Source organism: Vulpes lagopus, chromosome 5 (genome assembly GCF_018345385.1).
Source record: "Vulpes lagopus strain Blue_001 chromosome 5, ASM1834538v1, whole genome shotgun sequence".
NCBI classification, from domain to species: Eukaryota; Metazoa; Chordata; class Mammalia; order Carnivora; family Canidae; genus Vulpes; species Vulpes lagopus.
In genome coordinates this window covers 7,887,596-7,905,378 of record NC_054828.1, presented here as the reverse complement: position 1 = coordinate 7,905,378, position 17,783 = coordinate 7,887,596, and the positions used below count along the sequence as shown (strand labels likewise).

Genomic DNA, 17,783 nt, shown 5'->3' with positions numbered 1-17,783 from the left:
CATGAAATAGTCCAAGTATGAGAAAGCACAATAAATGAATATAATGATTCAAGTCCAGAGATAGAGGGTAAATGATGCTGTCCTATTGTGGAGCTTAAACTCTGGTTGTATCATTGGCAAACTTTTTGTTTTTTCCCTTTTTCTGCCCAGCTTTCCCAGCCAGCTGTAAGCATTGAAGGGCAGGTATCAAACCCTCCATCCACTAGTAGCACAGAAGTCAATTCTCAGACCATTCCTGAGAAGCAGCCTTCACAGGAAGTGAAAATGGAGGCTAAGATGGAAGTGGATCCACCAGAACCAGCAGATACTCAGCCAGAGGATATTCCAGAGGTGAGAGCAGGGCAAGGACTGCTGTTGGTTAGGACCTCAGTCTAGGAACCAGTTTAGCATTCTGATAATTAGGTCTCATTTCATTGATTTCCACATGAGGAAGGGTCTTTAGATATGTCCACAGGACAGAGTAAATAAGATAATGATCTTGTTGCTTTCTGGTGGCAAGTCTTTGGAATACTGAAAATGTTGACCTTGTCTTTCAGACTAAAGCAGAGGACTGTAAAATGGAACCTACAGAAACAGAAGAAAGAGGCACTGAATTAAAAACTGAAACAAAAGAGGAGGAAGACCAGCCAAGTACTTCAGCTACCCAGTCTTCTCCAGCCCCAGGACAGTCAAAGAAGAAGAGTAGGTCTCTTAGGCTCTCTGTTCCTGGAGGCTATGGGAGAAAAAGAAAACTTTGAGTAGAATGGGATCAGGCTTCTTAGGTTTTAGAAATTGACTTTTATGTGATTTCATTAAGCTTGGAGTCCTTTTGGCTTGATATCTTAGTTATACTAATGTTGGAGAAGACTGTTTCTTTTTTATAGGTCAATTTCCTTCCTGCAGTCATTGGGTCGGTTATGCCCATGATTTCTTCAGGGTTGGGTTGGTTAACAACTCCTCAAAATTATCTTTTTTTCAGAGGAGAAAAATTGTTACATATCCTTAACTCAAATGCAGGAAATATTAGCAGTGATAATAGTACTGTTTATGGTTAACCTCCTGCCCACTAGGCATTGCCGCTTGCATTGTCTCATCTAACTGAACAACAACTCTAGTTACTGGTCCCTGTTTTATAGGCAGGGAAAACCTCATGCTCAGCACGGTTAAGTAGCTTGTCCCAGCTTATTACTAATCTCATCAATGAGCCCAGGCAGGCTGGTTCAGAGTCTGCTCCCAACCAACTCTTAAATATTAATGAATCCAGTCGAGCAAGCAGCTCTGCTTAATACAGAGTGTTAAACTCTCGTTAGTTGTTTAATTCCCACAAAAATTGACTTACCAACTAGGTTGGGACTAGAACTTCTTGTGACTCTAGTGATGCATTTGTGGCACAGGTAGGACTTCTCTCAAGGGAGGAGTGTGCTGGCTCCTAAAGATGGTATATATAAAGGTGTTCCGTTAAATATAATGCAGTTTAAAATGTTGAGGTTAAAAAAAATTATTTGCATTTAAATGAGGTTTCTATAATTGAGGTGTCATTTTAATATAGGCCGCAAGAAACCTAATCTTACTAGGAATCTGTCTTGTAAATAGCTAATTTCACAAATTCAAATTTTGTTTCTTATTAGTATAATCAGATATGAAAAACAAAGTATCCTTGCCCATCTGTTCCCCCCCCCCCCCCCCCATGGTCATCCCCACCATGAAGTGAACAATAAAGTACTAACAAATACCCTTCCTGAAGATAAAAATTAATTTGTAAATAGAATAAGTAACAAGCCTCTGCTGAGAGTGTTTTAAAGCTCAAAACTGCCGAAACCTTAATGTATAGCTTCTTAAATAATACCTAAAATTAATTCCATTTGGGATACACTAGCAATTCTTTCCTGACCTTTAGGAAACATATTAAGAACACACTGGAATGAAATTTGGTCAACTGAGTCCATTTTTTCAGCAATAACAATTTAGTTCTCTCTTTGTTTAGACTTAACCTGACATTAGACTTAAACCTGACATTTGCCATTAAGATAATATGTCCTCTTCCTTAGCTCTAAAACACCATGCTAAATTTAATGAGGGACTCTTCTCTTCAGGGATTCTGATTGCTTTAGCATTAGGACAATACCAGGTCTAATTTCTGACTTGTTAAATACTGTTCTTATTAATGAGGACTTTTTTCTATTCGTGTTTGACAGTATCCCCCCACCCCTGGAATGTTTTTTTGACAAGTTTCTTCATAAATTTTTGGAATGTTTAGGATTCTGTTTCTACTTGGTCAAGACGGAATCTTAACTGAATTTTATCTTGACTGAATTTTTGAAAAATTAGCTGAGCCATGAAGGATGTTTAAAACTGACTAGACCTGGTGTTCTGAAATCATTATGAGACAGACCAGGAATTAGAAATAGAAGCGTGGGGCAGCATGGGTGGCTCAGTGGTTTAGCACTGCCTTCCGCCCAGGGCGTGATTCTGGAATCACGGGGTCGAGTCTCACGTCGGGCTTCCTGCATGGAACCTGCTTCTCCCTCTGCCTGTGTCTCTGCCTCTTTCTTTCTCTGTCTTATGAATAAATAAATAAAATCTTAAAAAAAAAAATAGAAGTGTGTCTTAAGTGATACCTCCATGGAGACAGTGTAGGCAGATCTTGTTTTGTGGTTCATGAGATAATTTTATAGTTTTACCTTGAGCATTTTCTTCTTTTGCTTAGCTGAAAACTAATTTCAAATGTGCTCTTAAGTTTTCAAGCCAGAAGAGTTACGACAGGCACTGATGCCAACATTGGAGGCACTTTACCGACAGGATCCAGAATCCCTTCCCTTTCGTCAGCCTGTGGACCCTCAACTTCTAGGAATCCCTGTAAGTATGTGGTGGTACTTTTGTTTTTGTTGTGGTGGTGGTTTGTTATTTTTGTTGTTGTTGTTGTTGTTGTTGTTGTTAGCAGCTTCATTCAGATTAATTCACATGTTATTGAGGACACCCATTTAAACTAGTTTAATGCTTTTTGTGTATTAACAGAATTGTGCAAATATCACCAGACAATTTTGGATCATTTTCATCACCCCCAAAAGAATCCTCATGTCCATAAGCAGTCATTCCCATTTCCTCCCTCATCCAACCACTAGTCTACTTCTATCTCTGTGGATTTGTTCATTCTGGATATTTCATTAAATAGAATTAAATAGTATGTGATTCTTTAGGACTGACTTCTTTCAAGGTTCATCCATATTACAGCATGAACTAGTCCTTCATTCATTTTTATGGCCCAGCAATATTCCATTGTACCTCAAGGTACAAAATACCTCAAGGGTTTGAGGTCTATATTTTGTTTCTTTGGGGTATATACCAATGGGTGGGATTACTGGGTCCTAGGGTTTATTTATTTGGTAGATAAGATGGACCAAATTAGCTTCATCTGTTTCTAAAGTTGCCTTTAGGGATGCCTGGGTGGCTCAGTGGGTGTCTGCCTGCCTTCGGCTCAGTTCGTGAGCCTGAAGTCCTGTGATCAAGTCCTGCATGAGACTCCCCAGAGGGAGCCTGCTTCTTCTGCCCCTCTCTCTGTGTGTCTCTCATGAGTAAATAAGTTAAATCTTTTACAATAAAAAATAAAGTTGCCTTTATACACCAGGCTGCTGGCAGATTTCACTTGAGGCTTCCAAGTGGTATTGGATAAAGCACTGGAGTGTTTACAGAGGCACACTCCATTAGGAACTTTTTTTTACTATATTTTTCTGTGGCCTTAGATCTCTTGATGTTCACTAGGCTTAGTTTTCTCATCAGTAGGCCCTTTTTAGTACTAAAATGTTGAGTGCTGTATGACTTCTTAGTCTTTAAATGGATCGCACGTACACTATGCTAAAGTATCTGGAGTTTCAGTAGATGATTAGCTTACTGTCTGAAAAGTCTACACAGTAGCTCTTATTTCTGCTCTTTGAGCTGCTTCATATCTCTGTAGACTAGTAATTTAAAGAAATAATGAGGGTGCCTGGGTGGCTCAGTCAGTTGAGTGGCCAAGTCTTGATTTCTGCTTGGGTCCTGGGATCCAGCCCCCTGTGTGGCTTGTGCTCAGCAGGGAGTCTGAGAATTTTCTCCTGCCACTGTCCCTCTCCCAGTTAACATACTCACTCATGTGCTCTTGTGCTCTCTCTCTCAAACCTTTTTTTTTTTTTTTTTAAAGTGATGAAAATCAGTCAATTCCTTGGACATACAGTCAGATCAAAGACCCAGCTTTTCTGGAAAACTAATGATGATAATAGGAAGACACACCATCTTCCTTAAAATATATTAAGACTTTGGGATAATGTTGCTTGGTGTCACTTACCTTCTAGGATTACTTTGATATTGTGAAGAGCCCCATGGACCTTTCTACCATCAAGAGAAAGTTAGACACTGGACAGTATCAGGAGCCCTGGCAGTATGTGGATGACATTTGGCTTATGTTCAACAATGCCTGGTTGTATAATCGAAAGACATCACGGGTATACAAATACTGCTCCAAGCTGTCTGAGGTCTTTGAACAAGAAATTGACCCAGTAATGCAAAGCCTTGGATATTGCTGTGGCAGAAAGGTAAGAAATTTTTGCACAGATAAGAACTACTGAAAATTTGACTAAATTAGAATCCTGAATCATCAGATTGTGAACTCGTCTGGAGTGGACTTTAGATCTTTTCCACCTGTGGGTACACAGTGCCCCTGGCATGTATTGGTTTTCCTATGCATACCAGTTCACATGGAGCTCGTCTAGTCCTGTTGAGTTTTTTTGCTTAGTGGTTGAAGAACATAACTGCTAATCTCACCTTAGAGTTGGTGAGCTCATACAGTATAGTCGTTCCTCATCTGTGGGTTTCCGTCAACCATGATCGGAAAACACATGATTTACCTTCTGACATATTGGCAAAAGGTCGATAGCCTTCATGCTATGTTACAATACCTACATCATTCACTACACTTAATCTCATGACCTAGGCACCATATCATCTATTATCACAAAAAGGGTGGTATAGTATAGTGATATTTTGAGAGAGGCCATAATCAGAGAACTTATTACATTATATTGTTATAGTTGTTCTATTTTATTACTAGTTCTTAATCTCTTGCTATTCCCAGTTTAGAAGTTAACTTTACGATAAGTAGGTATGTATAGGAATAAACATGATCTAGGGTTTGGTACCATCATGGATCTTAGGCACCCACTAGTGGTCTTTGCCTGTGGATAAGTGATTGTCACTGTAAACTAAAATGGTTTTAGTTCTGTGTGTGCTCTTAGAAACTGAATTAGCCCATTATATAAATGAGAACTAAGAATTTTATTTGATTTACCATTAAGAATATTCTAGCTTGTTTTTCAGGACTGTGTAGTATTTAACAAATGGTTTCTATTGCAGTTGGAGTTTTCTCCACAGACACTCTGTTGCTATGGCAAACAGTTATGCACAATCCCTCGAGATGCCACTTACTACAGTTACCAGAACAGGTAAGCTCGACCATGTGTGGATCGTGGTCCTCGAATCCGTGTGTCCAGGGACTGCATGCGGAAGGACCAGCACACATACATTCATGGTTCGTGTGTACCTTGCTTGAAAACAACTGTAGAGCACAAGTTCTGGTCTTAGCATTTTGCTTTCATTTGCAGAATCTGCAGTTTTCTAGCAGAACGTAGCCTTGTCAGTTTTCTGGCCCCTTATTTTTATAAGCTAGGAGCCAAGTCTTGGGAGATTTAGCATCTTTGTTGAGTTGGTGGCATAGATGGGATTACACCCAGCCCCCACTTCTCTTTCTCCTGTCTTTTAACAGCTTACCACACAGTCTAAAGCACACTGAGAAAAATTTTTAAACAAATTAATCTTTTCTTGTCATGAGATTGGCTGCTGTCCATCCCCATCCCAAAAACTATCCAAAAAACTTTTAACGAAAAGTCTGTTAGCTGTCTCACAGAACATTTTGGGAAATGTTCCATTTTTGTGTGCAGCCTATCCCTAAGTCATTCTTCTCAGAGCATATGAAAACAGAGGATTTAAGAGTTTTTGCTTTGCCTTTGTTAAGCAAATAAGGATCATCTCCAAAAATAGGTCTGCACCAGACTATTACTTAAAAAGACTTGAATATGACAGTAGTTGTTAGAGTTTTAATATATTAGGCACTCTGCCTTATTTTCTCCTGACCAAACAATGGCTGTAATCACACAGGTGGCATTCGTTAATCTATCTTAACCATGATCTGTCTCCTATTTTCAGTAATCAGCCTACAGTATGACTTGTGAGGATGTTTACTTGGGGCTGAGACAGTCATAAACAAGGGTGGGCAGTTAATATACTTTAATAAAACCAAGCCCATGGTGGTGGTTTTTGCTGAACTTGTGTGCTGCAGTTGCATTTCTAGCTTTGAAAAAGTCACTTAAACTTTTTGTTTTGTTTACAAAAAGTTAGGTGTACTCTTCTAATGCTTTGTTGTAATCATTAGAATCCACAGTTTATCATATCATTCTTACTCTTAATACCTAGGAGAAGTGAATCTCCTGTTGTTAAAAGCACTTACGTTAAAAAAACATGTAACAACTGGCATGAAACTTTTCTCATGCTGCAGTCTTGACATTTATACCATTTTTGTATTTTTGACATCAGTCTGCAGTGTTTGTAATCTTTATACCTAAGGAACATGTAATCATTGTGCCTGCACACACCACTGCTTTTCTTTTGCCTTTTAAACTGTCAGTTGATGGCAGAAATCAGTATTTAAGCATTGATCAGATTTTTCACTGGAAAAAAATTTTTTTAAGTTATCTCTTAAGATCAAAGAGAAATTTTGTGTGTTTTTTTTTCAATCCAGGTTGTTTTTAGGTGATTGCTTCCTAATTCTGTATCCATTGTGGATTTTTTATGATCTATTTTGTTGTTGGCAATGGGGAGAAGTGTGTGATTGCTATGTTTCAGTAAGAGCAGCAATTCTTCTCTCTCTCCAGTATATTTATCCTTCTTCCTTTTGATTATTTGCATCAAGTAGCATTAATTACTAAAATGAAAGTTTGTAGGTCTATAAGTGAAACTTTTTTGTTTTATTTGCTGTAATCATTTGCTACTTGTGATCCCATTTGAGATATTTAATGCTAATCTGTGCTTTGCCTTGGCTTTCTGCTTTGTGTTGTCTTGTCTTGCTTTTATGTTTTTTGTTGTCCTGCAATCCCTCATTTCTTCGTTTGTTTTGTGTTTTTTTTTTCTCCCTCATGCTTGTCGTTGTCTGCACTTGGCTTTGATTGCAAAAAAACAAAAAACAAAAAACAAAACAAAAAAAAAACAAACCCAAACTGTGGGGCCCATAAATCTGCATCATTGAATGTCCTTGTCGCCGTTGATGACCTGCTCTCTGCTCCCGTCCCCCTCCTTGGCCTGCTGTGATTGGTGGCTTCGTTGCTTGGCTTGGGCTGTGTTGTGTGAACGGAACAGTTCACCCCAGTATGGCCTTCTTGCCGACAGGTATCATTTCTGTGAGAAGTGTTTCAATGAAATCCAAGGGGAGAGCGTTTCTTTGGGGGATGACCCTTCCCAGCCTCAAACGTAAGTAACTGCATTATTTTGGAAAGTACTGTTTTGGTTTGTTGTGAAGTGATTATGCTTAAGCTTCTAAGTGATCTTAGATTACACTACCAGTATAATAGCTATTAGCCACATCTGACAAATTATTTAAATACAAATTCATTAAAAGGAAATAAAAATTCACATTTCACCTGCTCAGTAGACATCTGTTGATCGTAGCTGCCATGTTGGTCAGCACAGAAAGAGAACATTTCTGTCACAGCAGAAAGTTTTGTCAACACAAGTGTAGGAATCGTATCAACACTGGATGCTCATTTCAGATAGTTCTTCTGTGAGCAGTCAGCTTTTCTCCTAAAAATTGAAAGGCTATAGTGCAAGTTAATAACTTTGTTATTAACTGTTTTTTAAATTTGAGGGGAATTGAACAAATAACTACAGCCTTCTCCTGTAGGTTAACAGTAATCGAAATCACTGTTATTGTTGAGTATCATTTCATATTAGGGATTTCAGACTTATTAGAGTGACCTACAAGAAAGAGACTTAGTTGGGCTTTTGCAGTCTCACAAGCTCTTATTGTAGGGTGAATGCCAGGTCAAATTTTCAAACATAGCCTAAATTGGCTAATAGTTTTTCTGATTGCTACGATGTAGTTAGACACTTTTTCATCAGGTGTTTACTGTTTAGGAAGAAAGAAGAACTATTTGGTGTGCTTTTAATATTCTTCAGTTCCTTTCCTGTTTTAACCTATAATAAGCATGCAGTTAGGAATATTCTAGAAAGTGTGGAATTGTTACACTACTAATAAAAAAAATAGGGCTTCTGGGGGGAAATGGTTAATTTTTCCAAATGAAGTCTTTAGGTTGCACTTTTCCATTGGTCACCATTGAAATACAATGGAGTAGAGTCGAGTGCTGGTCTGAGGAGTTAATGCTGGGTTCCCTTGAGCCTTATGGTGATTTCTGACCCTAGGCTGAATCAGGCTCTTAACTAGGTTCCCCTAATGTCAGGAAAGGAAGATAGCCTTAACACTGGTGCTGTTGAGTGGCATGCCACAAGATCTAAACCTTAGGACAGTACATCTCTTATACTAAAGAGCATAGAGACCCCCTTCCAATTCTGCAGAATTAGAAGTAGGCCTGAGAGTTGGCATTACTGAAAAGCTCCCTGGGCTTTGCTTGCTGGTCTTCCGATATGGAGATGTCACAGTAGCCAAAGTTGGGCCTCCTGAAGTTTATTCTAGGCAGAGAAGGTTAAGGTGTTAGTTTCTGTATTTGTGAGGTTATGAGCAATGTGTGAGGCTAGGTTTCGGGATAAGAGGCCATGTGAAAGTTTTAAAATTAGTATTACAAAATAATTTTTACTCTTTATAAAATTACCTTTCTGGGTAACTATAAATAACCTGAAATACATATTTTTAAATATAAAATCTTTGACTAGACTGTCCTAAGAAATTAGTATTTTTTAAATAGTGGTTTAGCTCCTTCCTATACACCATCTTTCATAGCTCAGTCTAGGAACGTTAAACTATTAAAAGGTATAAATATTGGGGGCACCTGGCTGTCTCACTTAGTAGAGTGTGGGACAGTTGACCCTCGAGGTAGTGAGTTCAAGCCCCATGTTGGGTATAGAGATTACTTTTAAAAAATAAAACCTTTAATAAAGAAAAAAAGTATAAATAACTAATACTAAAAGTAATAGATAAGATTTTAAAAATAACAAACTCATGTTTCCAGTTGTTGAGGTCCTGGGTTCTCCATTTAATAGATCTCCATTTAATAGATCTCCATTAAATCTATATGGGAAAACAGATTTATTATACAGTCCATTCCAAAAACATAGGCATTCCTTTATGTAAATATACATTTTTGGGGAGCCAGGAATGTACCTGTTTAATGGATCCTCAGTATCTTAGAAGATTTACATAATCCACTTTTACAAGAGTTGTTCCTTTGGTTAGAATAGTAGTCAGATTGCTCATCTTTCTATATCTCCTTTTCTCATTGTGTTCCTCTTTTCTCCATAGTACAATAAATAAAGAACAATTTTCCAAGAGAAAAAATGACACACTGGATCCCGAACTGTAAGTAGTTCCCCTTGAATATATACTTTGATTTTACCTCTTTGTTTCATTCTCTTTGTTTGCATTACAAGTGGAATTTCAGCATAAATCTACACAAAATATGTGCAACATGAATGGCAAAAATGTGAAAGTCTGCATTACAGTTAATATTTATATTTCACTAAATCTATCTGGTAGTTTGGGTCCAAGTGAAGCCCTAGCCTACCTCCGCTCATTGTCATGTGTCCCATCCTTGTTTCCTATGTTCCTTCCTTGTTGTCCTGTTCATTTTCAAACGTCTTGATACTCCACTACTTTGTAGTGAGGCCACTTAGAGTGCTGAACTTAGCCCATATTCTGGGCACTCCTAGAATGGGTAGGATGGCACCAGACTTCTTTGGAAATTTAAGCAACAGTGATCTTGCACTTTTTACTGCCTACCCACAGTCATATTTAAAATTACCCATTCGGGGGGCACCTGGCTGGCTCAGTAGGTGGAGCATGCATCTCTTGATCTCAGTGTTGTAAGTTTGAGCCCTCTGTTGGGTGTGGAGGTTACTTAAAAATCTTTAAATTAAATACAATTATTGGGGTGCCTGGGTGGTGCAGTTGGTTAAGTGTTGGACTCTTGTTTTCAGCTCAGGTCATGATCTTGAGGTCATGAGATCTGGCTCCAAACTCAGCAGGGAGTCTGCTTAAGTTCTGTCCTCATTGTCATCTGTCCCCCCCCCACACACACACACACTCACTCTGTAATAAATAAAAAAATACATTAATAAAATTGTCACACTTGATGACTTATAATTATTTTTGAATTTTGCTCTGCCTATATAACACCAAAGAGCTTTTTAAAAACAATTCAATTCTTTGGATGCAACCTTGGCTATCTTTTAAATTATCAGGAATCAGGGGAAATGTTGGGAAGTTTTGATTTGGTTAAAGTTTTTGTTTTAACCTTGACTTTTTGGCTTTTCATTCCAGGTTTGTTGAATGTACAGAGTGTGGAAGAAAGATGCATCAGATCTGTGTCCTTCATCATGAAATCATCTGGCCATCTGGGTGAGGCATTAGGATTTTTTCTAGACTTTTTCATCATCATGAATTTTAGCAAGTTTCTGTCTTTGCAATGATTTTATTATATTTTCAGAGTACTCTCTCTAAAAATTGTTCTAGGATTGGGAAGAAATAAAGTTCCTTTTTTAAAACATTAAATAAGGGACATCTCTGTGGCTCAGTTATTGAGCATCTGCCTTCGGCTCAGGTTGTGATCCTAGGTCCTGGGATTGAGTGCCACATTGGGCTCCCCACAGGGAGCCTGCTTTCTCCCTCTGCCTATGTTTTTACCTCTCTCTGTGCCTCATGAATAAATAAATAAAATCTTTAAATAAATAAAACATTAAGTAAGCTAGCATCCCAAAATACAGGTCTTTCTCTTAATTTGCATGCCTGGTTTTAATATATATACAAATATTTTATTCTGCTGGTTTTTAAAATTCTTTCATAATCATTACACATCAAAAGTAAGTATTTTTGAAAGATTTATCAGTAGAGCTAAGAAATCTCTAGCACTTAGAAACTAGTAAAGAGGTGTTAGAGGGAATTAAATTTGCCATATTTTGAACACTTAAATTGGCTATAGTAGGAAAATTGGAAGATATGGAGGGTGTCCATGGGGCAGCTCTGTTCTTACCTCTAAGAAAATGTCACGCTGTGAATGGTTTACTAAAAGGTGAAATGGGTTAGGGTTTGAAGTTTTGGGGGGGATGGACAGTAAGTCACATGACTATTGTCCAGTGAAAGAGTTTCATAAAAATGACTACATACAGATTTCAGTAAACAGGCTATTCCTGGGCCCTGTGTTCTGTTTCTGAATATTCTCCACATATTTACTTAAACTGCACATTATCAAAGACTTTGACAGAAGTAAGTGGACTTTTTGACAGAAGTAAGTGACTTTTGTCCATTGTGAAACTTCTCTACTGCTTTGTATCTCCTTTCACTTTCTAGGAATGGGGTTGATCATAATTCTGTTCCAAGGTTGGGGATGTCTGTGCATGAAGTGATCTGTTAAGATGGGACCTGAGGGTGCCTGGCTAGTCAGTTGGAAGAGCATGTGACTCTTAACCTCTGGGTCATGAGTTTGAGCCCCACGTTGCGGGTAGAGACTACTTAAATCAATAACTGAAAAAAAAAACTGGAAAAAAAAAAAGATGGGATCTGGACACTGTCTTTTGTTCTTTACTTTGATTGATTGTTGATGGTTTGGAGGTCACAGGAAAGAGGTGGGTGGCTAATTAACACATTTCTAGAAAATAAGATTCAGGGGAAATCACAATCATTCGATATGTTATCTGTCTTGTCTTTAGATATGCTTTTTTAGTTCTCTCTTTAAAGAGTTGGGTAAGAAGAATAGTTAAGAGACTTGCAGTGATTCTTGTAACTTAAGATGGGTCATTTGGTTAAGGAACTTTTATGTGGTCTCTAGTTTTTGTTAAGAAATTGTACTTAAGGGCAGCCCGGGTGGCTCAGCGGTTTAGCGCTAGCTTCAGCCCAGGGCCTGATCCTGGAGACCTGGGATCAAATCCCGCGTCAGGTTCCCTTTATCAAGCCTGCTTCTCCCTCTGCTGTGCTCTTGCTCTCTCTGGCTCGCTTGCTCGCTCTCTCACTCTCTTGGGAATAAATAAAATCTTTAAAAAAAAAAAAAAAGAAATTGTACTTAATCACGCACATCCTTATATAATTGGGACAGAGAGAATGTATTAGTCCTACTCTCAAAACTTACTGATTTACATTCCTGCCTGTAGGGATATATACTTTTGCCAGTGTGATTGTCCAAAAACTGAAATTCCTGTTTATCAGCCAGTTTATATGCCTTTGACATTTCCTCGTATTTTTTGCCTATTTTTCAATTAGGCCTTTTTATTAAGTCGTTGTTTTATATATATAGAAATATTTCTCCCAGGTTGTCTTTTGACTTTTAACTTGGTACATATATATAGTAGATTTTGTTACTAGTACATGTTACTTTAAATGTTCATGTAACTGTGTAAGCAAAGTCTTGGTTTACATTTTAGATTTGTCTGTGATGGCTGTTTAAAGAAATCAGCACGAACCAGGAAAGAAAATAAGTTTTCTGCTAAAAGTAAGTTTTAATTTTACAAGTAAATCCTGGCAATACTTCCATTGAAGCATAGTTAAAAATAAAGCATGCAAGGGATGCGTGGCTTGTTCATTAGGAAGAGCCTGTGACTCTTGATTTCTGGGTTGTGAGTTTGAGCTCCACATTAGGTGTAGAGATTACTTTAGGATTTGAAATGTGCAGGATAGGTGTTCTTTTTCCTACATTTCTTCATATTTAGGGCATTCCTAATTGGGGCTGCATGTGGAAATATGTCCAGAATTGCCATCCCATCAGTGATTACCTCAATTTGGTCCAAACTTTTAGTTGGGGCCTCTTTCAGACCTATCTCACTTGGGTGGTTGGGGTAGTGGTAGTCAAAGATTGTATCCTGGGGTGCACCTGGGTGGCTCAGTCAGTTGGGCAGATGCCTTTGGCATCTGGCATTTGGCTTGGGCATCTTCGGCTTGGGCATGATCCCTGGGGCCCTGGGATTGAGCCCTGCTTGGAGCTCCCTGCTCTGCGGGGAGCCTACTTCTCCCTTTCCCTCTGCTCTTCTCCCTACTTGTGTTCTCTAGCTCTCTCTCTGTCAAATAGGTAAAATAAAAATCTTTTAAAAAAAAAAAAAAAGAAGATTGTATCCTGTATATAGTTGAGATTATTGCATTATAATATTTGGTTTAATTTTATGGATACCTTTGCAGTTTTTACTGACCTACGGGTTGCTTTTTATTCCTATAAGGCTTCTCATAATAGCCAACCATTGTTATTTTAAAATATTACTAAAAATAAAAAAAAATAAAAATAAAAATAAAAAAATAAAAAAATAAAAAAATAAAAAAAATAAAATATTACTGCAATCAAGGCAAAATGCATGTGGATGTTGTATTTTGTAACTTCTGAAATTAGAAGATTTTCCAAGTAAAAAGTTGGGTGGAAAACACCTAAAATTCACTACCATGTTTGCTTCAGCTGCACATATACTAAAATTGGAATGATACAGAGATTTGTATAGCCCCTATGTAAGGATGGCACACAAATTCATGAAGTAGCTCCTATTTTTTAAAAAAGATTGTTTTCAAGTATTGATCACATTGCTAACTTTTAACAAAATCAGGTTATCCTATTTGGACGGAGAACGCAAAAATGATATTTGATATTGAAGCTTAAGAGTTAACAATAATGAATTTGCACCTTGGCTAACTGCAGAACTTTTCACTTCTGCACTTCTAGGGTTGCCATCTACCAGGCTTGGCACCTTTCTGGAGAATCGTGTGAATGATTTTCTTAGACGTCAGAATCACCCTGAGTCGGGAGAAGTCACTGTTCGGGTAGTGCATGCTTCTGATAAAACTGTGGAAGTGAAACCAGGCATGAAAGCAAGGTATCCAATAATTTTCCCTTTTCTTCTCTTGTGGTTCTACAAGCACTTGACAGTTAACTACTGATGATTCTGGTTTAACTGAGACCTCGTGTTTTTCTCTCCAATCTGGATTGTGTAGGTTTGTAGATAGCGGAGAGATGGCAGAGTCTTTTCCTTACCGAACCAAAGCCCTCTTTGCCTTTGAAGAGATAGACGGTGTTGACTTGTGCTTCTTCGGCATGCACGTTCAGGAGTATGGCTCCGACTGCCCTCCACCCAACCAGAGGTAGGACTCGGGCCGCTGCCTTCCAGTTGAGTGGGAGTTTGCAGTTCAATAGGCAAAAAGCATTGTGGGCAAGGAACTTGTGCTTGCTTTGGAAATGGAAATGCAAACTGTGTTCATAGTAATAAGGAGGGGGATACGAACAGCCTGGAATGAGAAGTGGGAAGCAGACTGTTTTTCAGAAAATGGGCTTAATTCTTGATTGTGTTAGGTGCCTTGCCTGGGAGATAATGTGAAAGAATGTCACACAAGTAAAGTTAGGATATGATTTAGAATTTGTTTCCAAAATAGTATAAAGGCCAGAATAAGAATGCTACCAGAATACACTTGGATCCATAAATACTAATACACTATACTTCAAGCGCTGCTGGGTACTGAGGCTCACCAGACTCTCCTAAAGAGTGCACAGCCTAGTTATGTACTTAACTGTGACTGTGTGATGTGTATTATAAATGAGGTGAAAAAGAGCACAGAGGAGATTGTGTTTTTAGCCATATAAGTAAGAACTCCTTATGTGATTTGACATGGTTTCTTTCTCCCCACTCGATACAGGAGAGTTTACATATCCTACCTTGACAGTGTTCATTTCTTCCGTCCTAAATGCTTGAGGACTGCAGTCTATCATGAAATTCTAATTGGATATTTAGAATACGTCAAGAAATTAGGGTAAGCATAATGACAAATGCTATCTTTAAAAACAATGAGCTTAAAAAAAAAAAAAAAAAAAAAAAAAAAAAACAATGAGCTTAAACTAATTAAATTTTTAACTAATTACCACTGTGGTATTGTGGTGACACTTAGATTAAAGCAGAGAGGTGACTTTGCTCCCTTTTCTCAGTGTTGCCAGTCGGACAGAAATGGATATTTTGACCCTAGTCATACTTATCCCAGATTAGTTTTCTTTTGTTCAGTTAAGGTGTTAGGTACAGTTTGATTGGAAGGTTGGTACTCATTCAGGGCCAGAACCTTGAACTGCAGTTTGACCCTCTCATACCTGGGTATCAGAACCAAAATAGACTAGGGTCTGGAAATACTCAAATTAGCCTGCTTCTTTACCTTCAGGGTATACGTGTGCTTGAGAACATTCACTACCGCACCTTGCAAGTTCTTCTTTTTATCACTTAGCTTTCTTCCATTCCTTGTTCCCTGTTGTTGGAATGGATCCATGTTCCTTTGCATTGTAGCTTTTCTTTTGTCTTCACATGGCAAATTTGGGATTTGGGGATCCAGGGTTACCCTCTAAGAAGAACTAGGCAATGTGACACCCATTGTAAGTGCTGTAGGTTAGGCCTGAACCTGGCCTAAGAATTTCGATCTGATTCTGGGTTGTACACTTGATACAGTCTTAGAAAAAAAATCATTGGTTTCCATATTGACTCCACGTTGTAGCATTCTTTCTGGAATAGATGATAAACTTTTCTCTTGAATATTCCCCCTCTTTGTGTTGTTAGGTATACAACAGGGCATATTTGGGCATGTCCCCCAAGTGAGGGAGATGACTATATCTTCCATTGCCATCCTCCTGACCAGAAGATACCCAAGCCCAAGCGACTACAGGAGTGGTACAAAAAGATGCTTGACAAGGCTGTGTCTGAGCGAATCGTCCATGACTACAAGGTCAGGAGGAATGGGGGGCGATGACTGATCCTGCAGCTCTGTATTCTGCTGTTTGACTATCTTAACAAAAATCTTCTGTACTCCCTTTTTCAAACCAAGAAAAACTCAGTTTTAAATGTCTTAGATCAACAAATCTCTGTTTTAAAGATGTGATGAAAAACGTATTCTTAATAGCCATTCATGATTAGAGGGCATCTCATGATAAGAACTTGAACAGATAAGTTTCTTATCTGTTTTTACTCCTGGGGAGAAAAGTAAGAACTGGATGTTTTCCCAGGCAGCAGAGCAGAGCAGCCTGTGGCCATGCAGTTTCCAGTATTTGTGGTTTGGGTTGTTTTGAACATATTTCTCAGTCAGGGGATGGGTGATGGGTACAAGGCAGGCATTCCTCACATTGTATTGCATTGTGTCATCAGCAATAGTAAAGGCTGCGGCGTGATTGATGGGGCCTGAGCCATCAGTCCTCGCAGGAAGATGTCCCATTTGGCTTTATAAAGGCAGGTAACTTCCCTATCCTCACAGGCAGAGGAAAGACAGAACCTCAGACCTTGAGTTTTCACTGTTTTTACTGTTTAAGACTAAATGTCCCCCTGGGCCGTGGGGCTTAGGTATAAATCTCTCTGCTGCTTTCTTTCAGAAGACATTATAATTCTTCAGGTTTCTTGTGTCTGCTACCTGTGACTGCTTCTGAATGATAAATGCTTCTTTAAAAAAAAAAACAAAACACCAAATTCCTACTTGTACCTGGGTATTTTCACAGGATATTTTTAAACAAGCTACTGAAGATCGATTAACAAGTGCAAAGGAGTTGCCTTACTTTGAGGGTGATTTCTGGCCCAACGTTCTGGAAGAGAGCATTAAGGAGCTAGAACAGGAGGAAGAAGAGCGAAAGCGAGAAGAAAACACCAGCAACGAGAGCACAGATGTGAGGGCTTTGCATTTTCCTTCCCAGCTTCCACCATGATTCTCGAGTGTTATCCGCCATCAGGCTTTAACTTTTGACTTGGTCTTAAAGCTTTCGGTGTGAAAGAGCTTTATTTTTTTATTATTATTATTTTTGTGGAAAGAGCTCTTTAAATTGGTCAAGAAATAATTCTGTTTCAGTGGTTTTCAACCTTTTTAGCATCAGACCTCATTTTAACTGAAACCTTGGATTTCTGATAATGAAAAACAGAAGGAAACCCTGAAAAACTGATAGAAAATTAGCTACATAGAGCAGGAGGCTGGCAAAAGTACTTTCCGTAAAGATTCAGATTGTGAATAATTGGGGCTTTTTTTTTTTTTTAAACACCACACCACTTTATAAGTGTACAGAGCATTCTGGGCCTTACAAAAACAGACCTAGGTCAGAGATTGCCAGGAGGTTTTGTGAGGAGGACATTCTGAGGAGCTTTTCCTGGTTAGTAATTTTCTGATAGCATAGCTGCAGTGGTCTCCGTTGAGTCTGACCTAACTAAAGTCTCTCATAAGTAGCAGCCTGTTAAATTCTTCACGGTCTTGTAGTTTGAATTCATTGATTGTCTCTGCAAATTGCTTTGTTTTTTTATAGTAGGCCCATAAAATTCTAGAATGTTCAATATTCCACCATTCTACTCCTTGTTCCCTGTCCTCAAATCTGGAATAAGATGGATGCATCTGAGGAGTCTCCAAACTGTGGGGCTCTTCTAGCCAAAAAGCTAAGGCTGTTTTATTGAAGGGGTGTAGTGTAGGGATTCTTCCCTGGAAGAACACTAGTGCTGAAACCATAGTAAACATTAGTCTGCTATAAATACCAACTCAAATAGGTGAGTCTGTGACAAGAGATGCTGGTAGAGGCATAAGCTGAGAATCTCTAGTT

General features: G+C 38.5%; 1 protein-coding gene and 1 non-coding gene across 4 annotated transcripts in view; both read left to right on the top strand.

The window, feature by feature from the left end:
* EP300 (E1A binding protein p300) overlaps positions 1–17,783 on the top strand; it is an 83,211-nt gene that overhangs the window by 59,149 nt on the left and 6,279 nt on the right. For 2 of the 3 annotated variants that reach the window (XM_041754597.1, XM_041754596.1), the window contains exons 15-28: positions 151–330; positions 537–681; positions 2,717–2,835; positions 4,305–4,544; positions 5,362–5,450; positions 7,447–7,527; positions 9,530–9,586; positions 10,547–10,624; positions 12,640–12,707; positions 13,917–14,067; positions 14,186–14,332; positions 14,882–14,995; positions 15,781–15,946; positions 16,707–16,871. In XM_041754597.1, the coding sequence (XP_041610531.1) occupies positions 151–330; positions 537–681; positions 2,717–2,835; positions 4,305–4,544; positions 5,362–5,450; positions 7,447–7,527; positions 9,530–9,586; positions 10,547–10,624; positions 12,640–12,707; positions 13,917–14,067; positions 14,186–14,332; positions 14,882–14,995; positions 15,781–15,946; positions 16,707–16,871 (1,800 nt within the window). The remainder of the gene's footprint in view (positions 1–150; positions 331–536; positions 682–2,716; positions 2,836–4,304; positions 4,545–5,361; positions 5,451–7,446; positions 7,528–9,529; positions 9,587–10,546; positions 10,625–12,639; positions 12,708–13,916; positions 14,068–14,185; positions 14,333–14,881; positions 14,996–15,780; positions 15,947–16,706; positions 16,872–17,783) is intronic. The other variant, XM_041754598.1, reaches the window with a different exon arrangement.
* LOC121492250 lies at positions 13,645–13,746 on the top strand. The gene has a single exon (XR_005988160.1). It is a non-coding gene; the product is annotated as a U6 spliceosomal RNA (small nuclear RNA).